Genomic DNA, 22,290 nt, shown 5'->3' with positions numbered 1-22,290 from the left:
TACACCTGGGGAGACTAATAACCAACACAGATGCACAACATAGCATGTAATTGGTTTACTGTTCATTGGTTCTCTCTAATTCTTCAACTGACTTACTTGCTACACCTGGGGAGACTAATAACCAACATAGATGCAGAACATAGCATGTAATTGGTTTACTGTTCATTGGTTCTCTCTAATTCTTCAGCTGACTTTCTTGCTACACCTGGGGAGACTAATAACCAACACAGATGCACAACATAGCATGTAATTGGTTTACTGTTGATTGGTTCTTTCTAATTCTTCAACTGACTTACTTGCTACACCTGGGGGGACTAATAACCAACACAGATGCACAACATAGCATGTAATTGGTTTACTGTTGATTGGTTCTCTCTAATTCTTCAACTGACTTAATTGCTACACCTGGGGAGACTAATAACCAAAACAGATGCACAACATAGCATGTAATTGGTTTACTGTTGATTGGTTTTCTCTAATTCTTCAACTGACTTAATTGCTACACCTGGGGAGACTAATAACCAACACAGATGCACAACATAGCATGTAATTGGTTTACTGTTGATTGGTTCTTTCTAATTCTTCAACTGACTTACTTGCTACACCTGGGGAGTCTAATAACCAACACAGATGCACAACATAGCATGTATTTGGTTACTGTTCATTGGTTCTCTCTTAATCTTCAGCTGACTTACTTGCTACACTTGGGGAGTCTAATAACCAACACAGATGCACAACATAGCATGTAATTGGTTTACTGTTCATTGGTTCTCTCTAATTCTTCAACTGACAAACTTGCTACACCTGGGGAGTCTAATAACCAACACAGATGCACAACATAGCATGTAATTGGTTTATTATTTATTGGTTCTCTCTAATTCTTCAACTGACTTACTTGCTACACCTGGGGAGTCTAATAACCAACACAGATGCACAACATAGCATGTAATTGGTTTATTATTGATTGGTTCTCTCTAATTCTTCAACTGACTTACTTGCTACACCTGGGGAGACTAATAACCAACCCAGATGCACAACATAGCATGTATTTGGTTACTGTTCATTGGTTCTCTCTAATTCTTCAGCTGACTTACTTGCTACACTTGGGGAGTCTAATAACCAACACAGATGCACAACTTAGCATGTAATTGGTTTACTGTTCATTGGTTCTCTCTAATTCTTCAACTGACATACTTGCTACACCTGGGGAGTCTAATAACCAACACAGATGCACAACATAGCATGTAATTGGTTTATTATTGATTGGTTCTCTCTAATTCTTCAACTGACTTACTTGCTACACCTGGGGAGACTAATAACCAACACAGATGCACAACATAGCATGTAATTGGTTTATTATTGATTGGTTTTCTCTAATTCTTCAACTGACTTACTTGCTACACCTGGGGAGACTAATAACCAACACAGATGCATAACATAGCATGTAATTGGTTTACTGTTCATTGGTTCTCTCTAATTCTTCAGCTGACTTACTTGCTACACCTGGGGAGTCTAATAACCAACACAGATGCACAACATAGCATGTAATTGGTTTACTGTTCATTGGTTCTCTCTAATTCTTCAACTGACATACTTGCTACACCTGGGGAGTCTAATAACCAACACAGATGCACAACATAGCATGTAATTGGTTTATTATTGATTGGTTCTCTCTAATTCTTCAACTGACTTACTTGCTACACCTGGGGGACTAATAACCAACACAGATGCGTAACATAGCATGTAATTGGTTTACTGTTCATTGGTTCTTTCTAATTCTTCAACTGACTTAATTGCTACACCTGGGGAGACTAATAACCAACACAGATGCACAACATAGCATGTAATTGGTATACTGTTCATTGGTTCTCTCTAATTCTTCGACTGACATACTTGCTACACCTGGGGAGTCTAATAACCAACACAGATGCACAACATAGCATGTAATTGGTTTACTGTTCATTGGTTCTCTCTAATTCTTCAACTGACATGCTTGCTACACCTGGGGAGTCTAATAACCAACACAGATGCATAACATAGCATGTAATTGGTTTATTATTGATTGGTTCTCTCTAATTCTTCAACTGACTTACTTGCTACACCTGGGGAGACTAATAACCAACACAGATGCACAACATAGCATGTAATTGGTTTACTGTTGATTGGTTCTCTCTAATTCTTCAACAGACTTAATTGCTACACCTGGGGACACTAATAACCAACACAGATGCACAACATAGCATGTAATTGGTTTACTGTTGATTGGTTCTCTCTAATTCTTCAACCGACTTAATTGCTACACCTGGGGAGACTAATAACCAACACAGATACACAACATAGCATGTAATTGGTTTACTGTTGATTTGTTCTCTCTAATTCTTCAACTGACTTAATTGCTACACCTGGGGAGACTAATAACCAACACAGATGCACAACATAGCATGTAATTGGTTTACTGTTGATTTGTTCTCTCTAATTCTTCAACTGACTTAATTGCTACACCTGGGGAGACTAATAACCAACACAGATGCACAACATAGCATGTAATTGGATTACTGTTGATTGGTTCTTTCTAATTCTTCAACTGACTTACTTGCTACACCTGGGGAGACTAATAACCAACACAGATGCACAACATAGCATGTAATTGGTTTACTGTTCATTGGTTCTCTCTAATTCTTCAACTGACTTACTTGCTACACCTGGGGAGACTAATAACCAACACAGATGCAGAACATAGCATGTAATTGGTTTACTGTTCATTGGTTCTCTCTAATTCTTCAGCTGACTTTCTTGCTACACCTGGGGAGACTAATAACCAACACAGATGCACAAGATAGCATGTAATTGGTTTACTGTTGATTGGTTCTTTCTAATTCTTCAACTGACTTACTTGCTACACCTGGGGAGACTAATAACCAACACAGATGCACAACATAGCATGTAATTGGTTTACTGTTGATTGGTTCTCTCTAATTCTTCAACTGACTTACTTGCTACACCTGGGGAGACTAATAACCAACACAGATGCAGAACATAGCATGTAATTGGTTTACTGTTCATTGGTTCTCTCTAATTCTTCAGCTGACTTTCTTGCTACACCTGGGGAGACTAATAACCAACACAGATGCACAACATAGCATGTAATTGGTTTACTGTTGATTGGTTTTCTCTAATTCTTCAACTGACTTAATTGCTACACCTGGGGAGACTAATAACCAACACAGATGCACAACATAGCATGTAATTGGTTTACTGTTGATTGGTTCTTTCTAATTCTTCAACTGACTTACTTGCTACACCTGGGGAGACTAATAACCAACACAGATGCACAACATACCATGTAATTGGTTTACAGTTAATTGGTTCTCTCTATTCTTCAGCTGACTTACTTGCTACACCTAGGGAGACTAATAACCAACAAAGATGCACAACATAGCATGTAATTGGTTTACTGCTCATTGGTTCTCTCTAATTCTTCAGCTGACTTACTTGCTACCCCTGGGGAGTCTAATAACCAACACAGATGCACAACATAGCATGTAATTGGTTTACTGTTCATTGGTTCTCTCTAATTCTTCAACTTACATACTTGCTACACCTGGGGAGTCTAATAACCAACATAGATGCACAACATAGCATGTAATTGGTTTATTATTGATTGGTTCTCTCTAATTCTTCAATTGACTTACTTGCTACACCTGGGGAGACTAATAACCAACCCAGATGCACAACATAGCATGTAATTGGTTTACTGTTCATTGGTTCTCTCTAATTCTTCAACTGACATACTTGCTACACCTGGGGAGTCTAATAACCAACACAGATGCACAACATAGCATGTAATTGGTTTATTATTGATTGGTTCTCTCTAATTCTTCAACTGACTTACTTGCTACACCTGGGGAGACTAATAACCAACACAGATGCACAACATAGCATGTAATTGGTTTATTATTGATTGGTTTTCTCTAATTCTTCAACTGACTTACTTGCTACACCTGGGGAGACTAATAACCAACACAGATGCATAACATAGCATGTAATTGGTTTACTGTTCATTGGTTCTCTCTAATTCTTCAGCTGACTTACTTGCTACACCTGGGGAGTCTAATAACCAACACAGATGCACAACATAGCATGTAATTGGTTTACTGTTCATTGGTTCTCTCTAATTCTTCAACTGACATACTTGCTACACCTGGGGAGACTAATAACCAACACAGATGCACAACATAGCATGTAATTGGTTTACTGTTGATTGGTTCTCTCTAATTCTTCAACTGACTTAATTGCTACACCTGGGGAGACTAATAACCAACACAGATACACAACATAGCATGTAATTGGTTTACTGTTGATTGGTTCTCTCTAATTCTTCAACTGACTTAATTGCTACACCTGGAGAGACTAATAACCAACACAGATGCACAACTTAGCATGTAATTGGTTTACTGTTCATTGGTTCTCTCTAATTCTTCAACTGACATACTTGCTACACCTGGGGAGTCTAATAACCAACACAGATGCACAACATAGCATGTAATTGGTTTATTATTGATTGGTTCTCTCTAATTCTTCAACTGACTTACTTGTTACACCTGGGGAGACTAATAACCAACACAGATGCACAACATAGCATGTAATTGGTTTACTGTTGATTGGTTCTCTCTAATTCTTCAACTGACTTAATTGCTACACCTGGGGAGACTAATAACCAACACAGATGCACAACATAGCATGTAATTGGTTTACTGTTGATTGGTTCTTTCTAATTCTTCAACTGACTTAATTGCTACACCTGGAGAGACTAATAACCAACACAGATGCACAACATAGCATGTAATTGGTATACTGTTCATTGGTTCTCTCTAATTCTTCAACTGACATACTTGCTACACCTGGGGAGTCTAATAACCAACACAGATGCACAACATAGCATGTAATTGGTTTACTGTTCATTGGTTCTCTCTAATTCTTCAACTGACATACTTGCTACACCTGGGGAGTCTAATAACCAACACAGATGCACAACATAGCATGTAATTGGTTTATTATTGATTGGTTCTCTCTAATTCTTCAACTGACTTACTTGTTACACCTGGGGAGACTAATAACCAACACAGATGCACAACATAGCATGTAATTGGTTTACTGTTGATTGGTTCTCTCTAATTCTTCAACTGACTTAATTGCTACACCTGGGGAGACTAATAACCAAAACAGATGCACAACATAGCATGTAATTGGTTTACTGTTGATTGGTTCTCTCTAATTCTTCAACTGACTTAATTGCTACACCTGGGGAGACTAATAACCAACACAGATGCACAACATATCATGTAATTGGTTTACTGTTGATTGGTTCTCTCTAATTCTTCAACTGACTTAATTGCTACACCTGGGGAGACTAATAACCAACACAGATGCACAACATAGCATGTAATTGGATTACTGTTGATTGGTTCTCTCTATTTCTTCAACTGACTTAATTGCTACACCTGGGGAGACTAATAACCAACACAGATGCACAACATAGCATGTAATTGGTTTATTGTTGATTGGTTTTTTCTAATTCTTCAACTGACTTACTTGCTACACCTGGGGAGACTAATATCCAACACAGATGCACAACATAGCATGTAATTGGTTTACTGTTCATTGGTTCTCTCTAATTCTTCAGTTGACTTACTTGCTACACCTGGGGAGTCTAATAACCAACACAGATGCACAACATAGCATGTATTTGGTTACTGTTCATTGGTTCTCTCTAATTCTTCAGCTGACTTACTTGCTACACCTGGGGAGTCTAATAACCAACACAGATGCACAACATAGCATGTAATTGGTTTACTGTTCATTGGTTCTCTCTAATTCTTCAACTGACATACTTGCTACACCTGGGGAGACTAATAACCAACACAGATGCACAACATAGCATGTAATTGGTTTACTGTTGATTGGTTCTCTCTAATTCTTCAACTGACTTAATTGCTACACCTGGGGAGACTAATAACCAACACAGATACACAACATAGCATGTAATTGGTTTACTGTTGATTGGTTCTCTCTAATTCTTCAACTGACTTAATTGCTACACCTGGAGAGACTAATAACCAACACAGATGCACAACATAGCATGTAATTGGATTACTGTTGATTGGTTCTTTCTAATTCTTCAACTGACTTACTTGCTACACCTGGGGAGACTAATAACCAACACAGATGCAGAACATAGCATGTAATTGGTTTACTGTTCATTGGTTCTCTCTAATTCTTCAACTGACATACTTGCTACACCTGGGAAGTCTAATAACCAACACAGATGCAGAACATAGCATGTAATTGGTTTACTGTTCATTGGTTCTCTCTAATTCTTCAACTGACATACTTGCTACACCTGGGGAGTCTAATAACCAACACAGATGCACAACATAGCATGTAATTGGTTTATTATTGATTGGTTCTCTCTAATTCTTCAACTGACTTACTTGCTACACCTGGGGAGACTAATAACCAACACAGATGCACAACATAGCATGTAATTCGTTTATTATTGATTGGTTTTCTCTAATTCTTCAACTGACTTACTTGCTACACCTGGGGAGACTAATAACCAACACAGATGCATAGCATAGCATGTAATTGGTTTACTGTTCATTGGTTCTCTCTAATTCTTCAGCTGACTTACTTGCTACACCTGGGGAGTCTAATAACCAACACAGATGCACAACATAGCATGTAATTGGTTTACTGTTCATTGGTTCTCTCTAATTCTTCAACTGACATACTTGCTACACCTGGGGAGTCTAATAACCAACACAGATGCACAACATAGCATGTAATTGGTTTATTATTGATTGGTTCTCTCTAATTCTTCAACTGACTTACTTGCTACACCTGGGGGACTAATAACCAACACAGATGCGTAACATAGCATGTAATTGGTTTACTGTTGATTGGTTCTTTCTAATTCTTCAACTGACTTAATTGCTACACCTGGGGAGACTAATAACCAACACAGATGCACAACATAGCATGTAATTGGTATACTGTTCATTGGTTCTCTCTAATTCTTCAACTGACATACTTGCTACACCTGGGGAGTCTAATAACCAACACAGATGCACAACATAGCATGTAATTGGTTTACTGTTCATTGGTTCTCTCTAATTCTTCAACTGACATACTTGCTACACCTGGGGAGTCTAATAACCAACACAGATGCACAACATAGCATGTAATTGGTTTATTATTGATTGGTTCTCTCTAATTCTTCAACTGACTTACTTGTTACACCTGGGGAGACTAATAACCAACACAGATGCACAACATAGCATGTAATTGGTTTACTGTTGATTGGTTCTCTCTAATTCTTCAACTGACTTAATTGCTACACCTAGGGAGACTAATAACCAAAACAGATGCACAACATAGCATGTAATTGGTTTACTGTTGATTGGTTCTCTCTAATTCTTCAACTGACTTAATTGCTACACCTGGGGAGACTAATAACCAACACAGATGCACAACATATCATGTAATTGGTTTACTGTTGATTGGTTCTCTCTAATTCTTCAACTGACTTAATTGCTACACCTGGGGAGACTAATAACCAACACAGATGCACAACATAGCATGTAATTGGATTACTGTTGATTGGTTCTCTCTATTTCTTCAACTGACTTAATTGCTACACCTAGGGAGACTAATAACCAACACAGATGCACAACATAGCATGTAATTGGTTTATTGTTGATTGGTTTTTTCTAATTCTTCAACTGACTTACTTGCTACACCTGGGGAGACTAATATCCAACACAGATGCACAACATAGCATGTAATTGGTTTACTGTTCATTGGTTCTCTCTAATTCTTCAGTTGACTTACTTGCTACACCTGGGGAGTCTAATAACCAACACAGATGCACAACATAGCATGTAATTGGTTTACTGTTCATTGGTTCTCTCTAATTCTTCAACTGACATACTTGCTACACCTGGGGAGACTAATAACCAACACAGATGCACAACATAGCATGTAATTGGTTTACTGTTGATTGGTTCTCTTTAATTCTTCAACTGACTTAATTGCTACACCTGGGGAGACTAATAACCAACACAGATACACAACATAGCATGTAATTGGTTTACTGTTGATTGGTTCTCTCTAATTCTTCAACTGACTTAATTGCTACACCTGGGGAGACTAATAACCAACACAGATGCACAACATAGCATGTAATTGGATTACTGTTGATTGGTTCTTTCTAATTCTTCAACTGACTTACTTGCTACACCTGGGGAGACTAATAACCAACACAGATGCAGAACATAGCATGTAATTGGTTTACTGTTCATTGGTTCTCTCTAATTCTTCAACTGACTTACTTGCTACACCTGGGGAGACTAATAACCAACACAGATGCATAACATATCATGTAATTGGTTTACTATTCATTGGTTCTCTCTAATTCTTCAGCTGACTTACTTGCTACACCTGGGGAGTCTAATAACCAACACAGATGCACAACATAGCATGTAATTGGTTTACTGTTCATTGGTTCTCTCTAATTCTTCAACTGACATACTTGCTACACCTGGGGAGTCTAATAACCAACACAGATGCACAACATAGCATGTAATTGGTTTATTATTGATTGGTTCTCTCTAATTCTTCAACTGACTTACTTGCTACACCTGGGGGACTAATAACCAACACAGATGCGTAACATAGCATGTAATTGGTTTACTGTTGGTTGGTTCTTTCTAATTCTTCAACTGACTTAATTGCTACACCTGGGGAGACTAATAACCAACACAGATGCACAACATAGCATGTAATTGGTATACTGTTCATTGGTTCTCTCTAATTCTTCAACTGACATACTTGCTACACCTGGGGAGTCTAATAACCAACACAGATGCACAACATAGCATGTAATTGTTTTATTATTGATTGGTTCTCTCTAATTCTTCAACTGACTTACTTGCTACACCTGGGGGGACTAATAACCAACACAGATGCACAACATAGCATGTAATTGGTTTACTGTTGATTGGTTCTCTCTAATTCTTCAACTCACTTAATTGCTACACCTGGGGAGACTAATAACCAACACAGATGCACAACATAGAATTTAATTGGTTTACTGTTGATTGGTTCTCTCTAATTCTTCAACTGACTTAATTGCTACACCTGGGGAGACTAATAACTAACACAGATGCACAACATAGCATGTAATTTGTTTACTGTTGATTAATTCTTTCTAATTCTTCAACTGACTTACTTGCTACACCTGGGGAGACTAATAACCAACACAGATGCACAACATAGCATGTAATTGGTTTACTGTTGATTGGTTCTTTCTAATTCTTCAACTGACTTACTTGCTACACCTGGGGAGACTAATAACCAACGCAGATGCACAACATAGCATGTAATTGGTTTACTGTTCATTGGTTCTCTCTAATTCTTCAACTGACATACTTGCTACACCTGGGGAGTCTAATAACCAACACAGATGCACAACATAGCATGTAATTGTTTTATTATTGATTGGTTCTCTCTAATTCTTCAACTGACTTACTTGCTACACCTGGGGGGACTAATAACCAACACAGATGCACAACATAGCATGTAATTGGTTTACTGTTGATTGGTTCTCTCTAATTCTTCAACTCACTTAATTGCTACACCTGGGGAGACTAATAACCAACACAGATGCACAACATAGCATGTAATTGGTTTACTGTTGATTGGTTCTCTCTAATTCTTCAATTGACATACTTGCTACCCTTGGGGAGTCTAATAACCAACACAGATGCACAACATAGCATGTAATTGGTTTATTATTGATTGGTTCTCTCTAATTCTTCAACTGACTTACTTGCTACACCTGGGGAGACTAATAACCAACACAGATGCACAACATAGCATGTAATTGTTTTATTATTGATTGGTTCTCTCTAATTCTTCAACTGACTTACTTGCTACACCTGGGGGGACTAATAACCAAAACAGATGCACAACATAGCATGTAATTGGTTTATTGTTGATTGGTTTTTTCTAATTCTTCAACTGACTTACTTGCTACACCTGGGGAGACTAATAACCAACACAGATGCACAACATAGCATGTAATTGGTTTATTATTGATTGGTTCTCTGTAATTCTTCAACTGACTTACTTGCTACACCTGGGGAGACTAATAACCAACACAGATGCACAACATAGCATGTAATTTGTTTACTGTTGATTGGTTCTATCTAATTCTTCAACTAACTTAATTGCTACACCTGGGGAGACTAATAACCAACACAGATGCACAACATAGCATGTAATTGGTTTACTGTTGATTGGTTCTCTCTAATTCTTCAACTGATTTAATTGCTACACCTGGGGAGACTAATAACCAACACAGATGCACAACATAGCATGTAATTGGTTTACTGTTGAGTGGTTCTTTCTAATTCTTCAACTGACTTACTTGCTACACCTGGGGAGACTAATAACCAACACAGATGCACAACATAGCATGTAATTGGTTTACTGTTCATTGGTTCTCTCTAATTCTTCAGCTGACTTACTTGCTACACCTGGGGAGTCTAATAACCAACACAGATGCACAACATAGCATGTAATTGGTTACTGTTCATTGGTTCTCTCTAATTTTTCACTGACTTACTTGCTACACCTCGGGAGTCTAATAACCAACACAGATGCACAACATAGCATGTAATTGGTTTACTGTTCATTGGTTCTCTCTAATTCTTCAACTGACATACTTGCTACACCTGGGGAGTCTAATAACCAACACAGATGCACAACATAGCATGTCATTGGTTTATTATTGATTGGTTCTCTCTAATTCTTCAACTGACTTACTTGCTACACCTGGGGAGACTAATAACCAACACAGATGCATAACATTGCATGTAATTGGTTTACTGTTGATTGGTTCTCACTATTTCCTCAACTGACTTAATTGCTACACCTGGGGAGATTAATAACCAACACAGATGCACAACATAGCATGTAATTGGTTTACTGTTGATTGGTTCTTTCTAATTCTTCAACTGACTTACTTGCTACACCTGGGGAGACTAATAACCAACACAGATGCACAACATAGCATGTAATTGGTTTACTGTTCATTGGTTCTCTCTAATTCTTCAGCTGACTTACTTGCTACACCTGGGGAGTCTAATAACCAACACAGATGCACAAATAGCATGTAATTGGTTACTGTTCATTGGTTCTCTCTAATTCTTCAGCTGACTTACTTGCTACACCTCGAGAATCTAATAACCAACACAAATGCACAACATAGCATGTAATTGGTTTACTGTTCATTGGTTCTCTCTAATTCTTCAACTGACATACTTGCTACACCTGGGGAGTCTAATAACCAACACAGATGCACAACATAGCATGTAATTGGTTTATTATTGATTGGTTCTCTCTAATTCTTCAACTGACTTACTTGCTACACCTGGGGAGACTAATAACCAATACAGATGCACAACATAGCATGTAATTGGTTTACTGTTGATTGGTTCTCTCTAATTCTTCAACTAACTTAATTGCTACACCTGGGGAGACTAATAACCAACACAGATGCACAACATAGCATGTAATTGGTTTACTGTTGATTGGTTCTCTCTAATTCTTCAACTGATTTAATTGCTACACCTGGGGAGACTAATAACCAACACAGATGCACAACATAGCATGTAATTGGTTTACTGTTGATTGGTTCTTTCTAATTCTTCAACTGACTTACTTGCTACACCTGGGGAGACTAATAACCAACACAGATGCACAACATAGCATGTAATTGGTTTACTGTTCATTGGTTCTCTCTAATTCTTCAGCTGACTTACTTGCTACACCTGGGGAGTCTAATAACCAACACAGATGCACAACATAGCATGTAATTGGTTACTGTTCATTGGTTCTCTCTAATTCTTCAGCTGACTTACTTGCTACACCTCGGGAGTCTAATAACCAACACAAATGCACAACATAGCATGTAATTGGTTTACTGTTCATTGGTTCTCTCTAATTCTTCAACTGACATACTTGCTACACCTGGGGAGTCTAATAACCAACACAGATGCACAACATAGCATGTAATTGGGTTATTATTGATTGGTTCTCTCTAATTCTTCAACTGACTTACTTGCTACACCTGGGGAGACTAATAACCAACACAGATGCACAACATAGCATGTAATTGGTTTACTGTTGATTGGTTCTCTCTAATTCTTCAACTAACTTAATTGCTACACCTGGGGAGACTAATAACCAACACAGATGCACAACATAGCATGTTATTGGTTTACTGTTGATTGGTTCTCTCTAATTCTTCAACTGATTTAATTGCTACACCTGGGGAGACTAATAACCAACACAGATGCACAACATAGCATGTAATTGGTTTACTGTTGATTGGTTCTTTCTAATTCTTCAACTGACTTACTTGCTACACCTGGGGAGACTAATAACCAACACAGATGCACAACATAGCATGTAATTGGTTTACTGTTTATTGGTTCTCTCTAATTCTTCAACTGACTTACTTGCTACACCTGGGGAGATTAATAACCAACACAGATGCAGAACATAGCATGTAATTGGTTTACTGTTCATTGGCTCTCTCTAATTCTTCAGCTGACTTACTTGCTACACCTAGGGAGACTAATAACCAACACATATGCACAACATAGCATGTAATTGGTTTACTGTTGATTGGTTCTTTCTAATTCTTCAACTGACTTACTTGCTACACCTGGGGAGACTAATAACCAACACAGATGCACAACATACCATGTAATTGGCTTATAGTTCATTGGTTCTCTCTATTCTTCAGCTGACTTACTTGCTACACCTGGGGAGACTAATAACCAACACAGATGCACAACATAGCATGTAATTGGTTTACTGTTCATTGGTTCTCTCTAATTCTTCAGCTGACTTACTTGCTACCCCTAGGGAGTCTAATAACCAACACAGATGCACAACATAGCATGTAATTGGTTTACTGTTCATTGGTTATCTCTAATTCTTCAACTGACTTACTTGCTACACTTGGGTGTCGCCACCCGCCGAAACGGACGTTGGCATTCGCGACGATGGTCGGACTCTTCTTTTAGTTTTGAAAAATGATGGATTGTTAGAACGACTTATTCTCAAACTGAAACCTCATCGGACTAACAATTTTGTTAAATGATTCTCACCAGCCCATGTTAATCCCAAACGGGACCCTCCATGGATTAGTGGTTTTTGCAAAAAAGGGGTTCTTGGAGTCGCAAATCAACCTTGGCCATTACAACCAGAGTTGGGAAAGGGAGTCGATTACGTGTGGGGAAGGTGTTAGCACCCCACAACGCCCCTTTCGGGTTCCCTATGACGGATTATTTCATAAATAAAAGCGTAAAATTACTAAACTACCCCTATTTATTAGAACGATTATAGGTAAACTATCTACATGATGAAAGCTTTAAACGTGCAATGCAACAATCAAAAAGCGGTAAAAGAAATGATTTGGAAAGAAACCTTCGAAGCGGGCTTTTATATACTCAAAAAGGAGTTAGGAGGCTTTTTGGCGCTCCTTCCCACTACACGTTCGCTCGCTCCTTTCCCTAAAAATAATATTTACTATGGAAATCAAAGAGATTTCCCTTCGACTTGTTCGAGTCTCAAGCTAAAGGCTCATGAACTCAAGGACTTAGTCGGATCAGCTTTCGGAGAGATTTCTAGGGAAGAGAATAGCTCAAAAACCCAAGAATACTCAGCCAGAGAGTGGAGAAATGCTCCAAATGTGTGGAAGGACGAGCCAATGACGTCCTATTTATAGGATTGAGGCGCAGTACGGCCTAGGGTGTCAATACGGCCCGTACTGAGTTTTTGAACTACAGTACGGTCGTATTGAATTTGGTACGGCCGTACTGAAGTTCAAAAACTTCAGTACGGCCGTACTGAACCTCTAGGAGGGTGTATTGAGCTCCAATCCTCACACACCCTTATTCTAAGCTACTCTAAGACTTCTAGACCTACAAAGAATCATCCTAGGGTCTTCCAGGAGTCCTTCCGGCTGACTTTCCTTCGGTCTTCAAGAGTCTTTGAGTCTTATTTCCGAACCAGACAATTTTAGGGGTCTACAGCTGCCCCCCCTTTACTTAGTCGAACGGCTTTTTTTGGTGTACCGGTTGATAAGTAAAGGAGTTGACCCAATGGTCTGGGGAGTAAGCCATCCTTCCGACTTGTAGTGTCTTCAGGTGGGAAAATTGTTGAGTAGCCTCTCCAGGATGAGTTTGCCCTCTCCAGGGTGAGTATTAGTCGTCGCCTCTCCAGGCTCGTGCATACCTCAGTGTTTTTGACGACCTCGGTAGCGTGAGTTTGCCCTCTCCAGGGTCTGCATGCCTCCGTGTTTCTGATGACGTTGGCAGCTGCATACCTCCGTGTTCCTGACGACGTCGGTAGCTGAGTATTAGTCGTCGCCTCTCCAGGCTCGTGCATACCTCGGTGTTTCTGACGACCTCGGTAGCGTGAGTTTGCCCTCTCCAGGGTCTGCATGCCTCCGTGTTTCTGACAACGTTGGCAGCTGCATACCTCCGTGTTTCTGACGACGTCGGTAGCTGAGTATTAGTCGTCGCATCTCCAGGCTCGTGCATACCTCGGTGTTTCTGACGACCTCGGTAGCGTGAGTTTGCCCTCTCCAGGGTCTACATGCCTCCGTGTTTCTGACGACGTTGGCAGCTGCATACCTCCGTGTTTCTGACGACGTCGGTAGCTGAGTATTAGTCGTCACCTCTCCAGGCTCGTGCATACCTCGGTGTTTCTGACGACCTCGGTAGCGTGAGTTTGCCCTCTCCAGGGTCTGCATGCCTCTGTGTTTCTGACGACGTTGGCAGCTGCATACCTCCGTGTTTCTGACGACATCGGTAGCTGAGTATTAGTCGTCGCCTCTCCAGGCTCGTGCATACCTCGGTGTTTCTGACGACCTCGGTAGCGTGAGTTTGCCCTCTCCAGGGTCTGCATGCCTCCGTGTTTCTGACGACGTTGGCAGCTACCTCCGTGTTTCTGACGACGTCGGTAGCTGAGTATTAGTCGTCGCCTCTCCAGGCTCGTGCATACCTCGGTGTTTCTGACGACCTCGTGATAGGATTCCTAATTTGCACAAGGAATGAAGAAGGATCTTTTGGGTTCAAATTCTGGAACTTAATTTTCTGGAATGTAAGGAAGGATCTTTTGGGTTAAAAATCTGAGATTTAATTCTCTGGAATGTATAGAAGGATCCTTTGGGTTAAAAATCTGGGATTTAATTTCTGGAATGAAAGTAAGAAAATTAGAATGTTAGAAATGGAGGTAAGGAAACAGTAAAAAGGAATGAAGGAAGAATCACTCTCCCAAGGAAAGGCTTCACACAAAGAATTGTGGATTATCCTTTGATATGCCTAAATTCCTGAATCACTCAAGAACAATTAGAGAATTACTCTCAGTAAATAAAACTCAAATTCTGATCTGATTTTGTTCATCCCCATGGGCAGCTTATATAGCTTACAATCAACAACCTTCACTTACATTAGTGGACAAATAATGGACTCCACTAAGCCTGAATTATGACCACTAATGACAAAATATTATAAAAAAAACACTTTAGTGGGCAATTATTGAACTTCCACTAAGCCTAACAATTATGACCACTAAAACATTAAATAAAACACATGCTAAATTCGTGCACCCCTCTGGTATGCCTCATGGCTGACTCATCCCAAAGGTTTTGGGCCTTATTTGATAAAAATAACTTGCTTAAAAAACTAGCCCAATAAGTGGTGCAGCCCAAAAAGAGTTGGCAGCCACTTTAACAAGAGTTTTAGGCCTTTATTTACTAATTACAATTACTAAGAACACCATAGAGTAATTAGGCTTCATAATCCTTGATACAATTCACCATCTTGGCCTTGTTTTCATCTTTAGGCATTTCTTCAAGAATGAGGGCCGTAACTTGTTGCAAAGCATCTTTGGCCTTTTTAGTCCTCGCCCTAGTCATTGGTCCTCCAAGTCCTTTGAGTGCTCCTAAATCCTTGCCCATGTCCTCATCATTCCCTCCCTCTTGAGAAGAATTTGTCCTCAAATCAAAGTCTCCATCTTCTACATCAAAGAGAGATAAATCAGAAACATTAAAAGTGGAACTAACATTGTACTCACCGGGCAATTCAATCTTGTAAGCATTGTCATTTATTCTTTCAAGTACTTGAAATGGACCATCCCCTCTTGGCAAAAGCTTTGATTTCCTTTGTTCCGGAAATCTTTCCTTTCTCATGTGTACCCAAACCCAATCACCAGGTTGAAACACAACTTTCTTTCGCCCTTTGTTAGCATGTTTTGCGTAGCTCTCATTTTTCTTCTCAATTTGAGCCTTCACACGTTCGTGTAACTTCTTCACATAGTCTGCTTTGGCCTGCCCTTCTTTATGTTTAAAAACAGAAATGTTAGGCATAGGCAATAAATCAAGAGGAGTCAATGGGTTAAAACCATACACAACCTCAAAAGGTGAACAATTTGTGGTGCTATGGACAGCCCTATTATATGCAAATTCAACATGAGGCAAACTTGCTTCCCAATATTTAATATTTTTTTTTAAAACAGTCCTAAGCAAGGTTCCCAAAGTTCTATTGACTACCTCAGTTTGTCCATCAGTTTGTGGGTGACAAGTTGTTGAAAATAATAATTTAGTACCTATCTTTCCCCACAAAGTCCTCCAAAAATGACTAAGGAATTTAGCATCCCTATCACTTACAATACTCCTTGGCACACCATGAAGTCTCACAACTTCTTTGAAAAACAAATCAGCCACATGACACGCATCATCTACCTTTTTGCAAGGTATGAAATGTGCCATTTTTGAGAACCTGTCAACAACCACAAAAATAGAATCTTTGCCATTCTTTGTTCTAGGCAGTCCTAACACAAAGTCCATAGATATGTCAATCCAAGGATATTCAGGAGTTGGCAAAGGAGTATACAATCCTTGCGGTAATGATTTAGATTTAGCCATTTTGCACACAACACAATGTTCACAAAATTTTTGCACATCACGTTTCATATGAGGCCAAAAAAAATGTTCTTGTAAAATTTCCAAAGTCTTTTTAATCCCAAAGTGCCCCATCAAACCACCACCATGTGATTCACTAACAAGCAATTCTCTAATGGAACATGCAGGCACACACAATTTGTTTTCTTTAAATAAAAACCCATTGTGCTTAAAATACCCATTTTGAGATAATTTCTCACATGCAGCATATATTTCACCAAAAGTTTCATCAGAAGCATACATTTCTTTCAAAGATTCAAATCCAAGCAATTTAGTTTCAAGAGTGGAAAGTAATGTATGTCTCCTTGATAAAGCATCAGCCACAATGTTCCCTTTGCCCCTTTTATGTTTTATGACATAGGGAAATTGTTCCAAAAACTCCACCCACTTGGCATGCCTCTTGTTAAGCTTGCCTTGTCCCTTCAAATACCTTAGGGACTCATGATCACTATGTATTACAAATTCTTTGGGAAAAAGATAGTGTTGCCATGTTTTCAAAGCTCTTACCAAGGCATACAATTCCTTATCATAAGTGGAAAAGTTAAGGGCAGCCCCACGTAATTTTTCACTAAAATAAGCAATTGGATGGCCTTCTTGTAACAACACAGCCCCAATACCAACATTGGAAGCATCACATTCAATTTCAAAAGATTTAGCAAAGTTTGGTAAAGCAAGAATAGGCGCATTGGTTAACCTTTGCTTAAGAGCAACAAAGGCTTCCTCTTGTTTCTCTCCCCACTTAAAACCCACATGTTTCTTTACTACTTCATTAAGAGGTGCTGCCAAGGTGCTAAAGTCCTTAACAAACCTCCTATAAAAACTTGCCAAACCATGGAAACTTCTCACTTCACTCACGGATTTAGGTGTGGGCCATTCTTGGATGGCCTTAACCTTTTCCTCATCTACTTGTACTCCTTTAGAACTTACAACAAAACCAAGGAATACAACATGATCAGTACAAAACACACATTTTTCAAGATTGGCAAACAAATGTTCTTCCTTAAGCACATTCAAAACAGATTTCAAATGTTCCACATGCAATTCAAGAGAAGTGCTATAGACAAGAATATCATCAAAATATACTACAACAAATTTGCCAATAAATTCCCTCAAAACATGGTTCATCAATCTCATGAAAGTACTGGGTGCATTAGTTAAGCCAAAAGGCATAACCAACCACTCATACAAACCATATTTTGTTTTAAAAGCAGTTTTCCATTCATCACCCTCTCTAATTCTAATTTGATTATACCCACTTTTCAAATCAATTTTAGAGAAAAAACTTGCACCATGCAATTCATCAAGCAAATCATCAAGTCTAGGAATTGGGTGCCTATATTTTATGGTGATGTTATTTAGAGCCCTACAATCAGAACACATTCTCCATGTACCATCTTTTTTAGGGACCAAAATTACTGGAACAGCACAAGGACTCATGCTATTTCTTACCCATCCTTTGGCCATGAGTTCATCCACTTGCTTTTGTATTTCTTGCGTTTCTTGTGGATTGCTTCTATAAGCTGGCTTATTGGGTAAAGAAGCTCCTGGAATGAGATCAATTTGGTGTTCAATTCCCCTCAAAGGTGGTAGTCCACTTGGTATGCTTGATGGAAAAACATCACGAAATTCCTGCAAAAGAGATTTAACACTAGAAGGTATTTCCAATTCATCAAAAGTGTTAGTGTTTAAAATCTGATTTTTGCAATACATTAGATAAAGGGGTTGTTTAGCAAGGAACAACCTCTTCACCTCACTCTTTGTTGCCAAAAGACTCTCTCTTCTCTCAAGTGTTTCACTCCTTTTCTTTTTTTTAAATTTTTGTTCACTCTTTTTCTCAAGATCACTTTCTTTTCTCTCCAAAGAAATCTTTTCTCTCATCCTCAATTGATCCTCACACACCTCTTTAGGACTCAAAGGCTTGAGGACAATCTTTTTATTTTGGTGCACAAAAGAAATCTTATTGGAATAGCCATCATGGATGGCTTTAGTGTCAAATTGCCAAGGCCTTCCTAAAAGTATGTGGCTGGCCTCCATTGGAACTACATCACATAGCACCTTATCTTTGTATTTTCCAATGGAAATCTCCACTTCTACTTGCTGCCTCACTTGCACCTCTCCATCCTCACTAAGCCACTGAAGTTTATATGGTCTAGGATGTGGTTTAGTGTCTAAATTTAGCTTTGACACTAATCTAGCACTAGCCACATTAGCGCAACTCCCTCCATCAATAATCACCATGCAAACCTTTCCATTGATGGAACACCTTGTGTGGAAAATATTCTCCCTTTGGCTTATTTCTAAAGGACTCATTTGACTACCCATCATTCTCCTTATCATCAATAAATCTCCCTCAAGGGCCTCCTCCTCCTCCTCAATGTCACCTTCCTCTTCTTCACTAACATCAGATTGGCTAGTGTAATCCCCATTCTCCTTGAGAACCATGGTCCTTTTGGTAGGACACTCATAGGCATAATGACCCATGCCTTGACACTTAAAACATTTTATGTCTTTACTCTTCTTTTGAGGCTGTTCTAGGGTCTTAGAGGATGATTTTACATGAGAAGTGGATGCTGGATTGCTTGAAGTGGCAGTCACCTCCTTCTTATTTTTGTCCTTCCAACTAAAGGAATTATAATTAGAAGAACTCTTCTTGGTCACACTTTTTCTTTTGAGTTGTTGTTCCACTTGAATGGATTTGTGCAGCAAATCTTCTATATCAACAAATTCCTGCAATTCAACAACATCACGAATATCATTATTCAAACCATTAATAAAACGAGCCATGGTTAGTTCCAGATCTTCTTCAACATTGGCTTGCATCATGAGCAAGTCCAATTCTTTGTAATACTCTTCAACTCCCTTGGTGCCTTGTGACAATTTTTGAAGTTTAAATTTCACATCTCTAGCATAGCTAGCTGGCACATAACGTTTCCTCATGAGCTTTTTCATTTCAGCCCAAGTCTCCACCAAAGGCTCTTCATTTCTCAACCTTTCTCTTTTCAACTTATTCCACCACACAAGTGCATAGTCTGAGAACTCAGCTGCTGCAAGTTTCACCTTTTGCTCTTCATCATAATTGTTACAAGTGAAAATATGTTCTATTTTGAGTTCCCATTCCACATAGGCTTCCGGATCACTCTTCCCCTTAAATGGAGGAACATTAAGTTTAATACCTTCAATTCTGTTTTGCCTAGGAGCACCAGCAATTCTTCCTCTCCTTTCTTCTTCATGATGTTCATAATTCTCTAATCGTTCAATTCTTCCATACAACTCCTCATTGTTTTCTCTCAATAATCTTTGCATTTGAGCATTAATAGCGTCGAACAAGAGTCTTTGTGTTCCATCCAAATGATCTCCATCTGCCATCTTCAAAAAAAAAACAAGAGTACTAACAAACACAAAGAAAATAGGACCTCACCACTCTTCTCACGTGTTTACACTCGTAAAAAGATCACTCTTTTTTTTTTTTTTTTTTTTTTTTAAAGCAATTCAAAAATAGACAACACAAAGAACAAACCACAAATTTGATATTTTGTGTTAAAAGCAAGGTTCAGGGTAGGCTTAAAAAAAAGAAAGGAATGCAAAACAGTCACCTAAAATTCAAAAAGAAAACAAGGAAACTTAGGAATCAAAAACTGGAATTTTAGATAAGTTAGTAACACCCTTCAACCCAACCGAAACTTTTTTTTTTTTTTTTTTTATATATTCACGAATTTTTTTTTTAATACTATTCAGGCCTAATTTTTGCAATGGTTCAGAAATAAAGAAAGAACACTAAGGTAATATCAATGGTAATGAGAAATAATAAGGAAAGATGTTACCCAAAGAAATTCCAGCAAATGATGTGGATGACCCAAAAAAAACCAGGCTCTGATACCAAATGATAGGATTCCTAATTTGCACAAGGAATGAAGAAGGATCTTTTGGGTTCAAATTCTGGAACTTAATTTTCTGGAATGTAAGGAAGGATCTTTTGGGTTAAAAATCTGAGATTTAATTCTCTGGAATGTATAGAAGGATCCTTTGGGTTAAAAATCTGGGATTTAATTTCTGGAATGAAAGTAAGAAAATTAGAATGTTAGAAATGGAGGTAAGGAAACAGTAAAAAGGAATGAAGGAAGAATCACTCTCCCAAGGAAAGGCTTCACACAAAGAATTGTGGATTATCCTTTGATATGCCTAAATTCCTGAATCACTCAAGAACAATTAGAGAATTACTCTCAGTAAATAAAACTCAAATTCTGATCTGATTTTGTTCATCCCCATGGGCAGCTTATATAGCTTACAATCAACAACCTTCACTTACATTAGTGGACAAATAATGGACTCCACTAAGCCTGAATTATGACCACTAATGACAAAATATTATAAAAAAAACACTTTAGTGGGCAATTATTGAACTTCCACTAAGCCTAACAATTATGACCACTAAAACATTAAATAAAACACATGCTAAATTCGTGCACCCCTCTGGTATGCCTCATGGCTGACTCATCCCAAAGGTTTTGGGCCTTATTTGATAAAAATAACTTGCTTAAAAAACTAGCCCAATAAGTGGTGCAGCCCAAAAAGAGTTGGCAGCCACTTTAACAAGAGTTTTAGGCCTTTATTTACTAATTACAATTACTAAGAACACCATAGAGTAATTAGGCTTCATAATCCTTGATACAATTCACCATCTTGGCCTTGTTTTCATCTTTAGGCATTTCTTCAAGAATGAGGGCCGTAACTTGTTGCAAAGCATCTTTGGCCTTTTTAGTCCTCGCCCTAGTCATTGGTCCTCCAAGTCCTTTGAGTGCTCCTAAATCCTTGCCCATGTCCTCATCACCTCGGTAGCGTGAGTTTGTCCTCTCCAGGGTCTGCATGCCTCCGTGTTTCTGACGACGTTGGCAGCTGCATACCTCCGTGTTTTTGACGACGTCGGTAGCTGAGTATTAGTCGTCGCCTCTCCAGGCTCGTGCATACCTCGGTGTTTCTGACGACCTCGGTAGCGTGAGTTTTCCCTCTCCAGGGTCTGCGGTTTGCCCTCCCCAGGGTTGCATACCTCCGTGCTTCTGGTCACTTTGGTAGCGTGAGTTTGCCCTCTCCAGGGATTTGTGATGATTTTGTCTCCACAGTCCACGATGCTACTTCGACGGTTGTTTTTGATTTTGGTGCCGCTGAGGGCTGGATAACACAGGGATCCGTCT

At 38.8% G+C, this 22,290-nt stretch overlaps 1 protein-coding gene across 1 annotated transcript; it reads right to left on the bottom strand.

Moving 5' to 3' along the window:
• Window positions 1–16,310: 16,310 nt before the first annotated feature.
• Window positions 16,311–20,768, bottom strand: LOC145949525 (uncharacterized). Its single transcript, XM_083059530.1, has 2 exons — window positions 18,551–20,768; window positions 16,311–16,476 (listed from the first exon to the last, which is right to left on the bottom strand). The coding sequence occupies exons 1-2, from the start codon at window positions 20,465–20,467 to the stop codon at window positions 16,450–16,452; spliced, it is 1,944 nt and encodes a 647-aa protein (XP_082915656.1). The 5' UTR covers window positions 20,468–20,768; the 3' UTR covers window positions 16,311–16,449.
• Between the last annotated feature and the right edge of the window lie 1,522 nt (window positions 20,769–22,290).

Source organism: Cajanus cajan, chromosome 7 (genome assembly GCF_000230855.2).
Source record: "Cajanus cajan strain Asha chromosome 7, NIPB_CcT2T_4, whole genome shotgun sequence".
NCBI lineage: Eukaryota > Viridiplantae > Streptophyta > Magnoliopsida > Fabales > Fabaceae > Cajanus > Cajanus cajan.
Note: the sequence above shows the minus strand (reverse complement) of the source record. Positions and strands in the feature narration are given on the sequence as shown.

Excerpts from the sequence above, each read along its gene's own strand:
- LOC145949525 (XM_083059530.1), bottom strand. The coding sequence starts at position 20,467 with ATGGCAGATGGAGATCATTTGGATGGAACACAAAGACTCTTGTTCGAC. Across the intron at positions 16,477-18,550 it reads AACTCATGGCCAAAGGATGG|AAGGGCAGGCCAAAGCAGAC; the intron begins GTAAGAAATAGC and ends TTAAACATAAAG.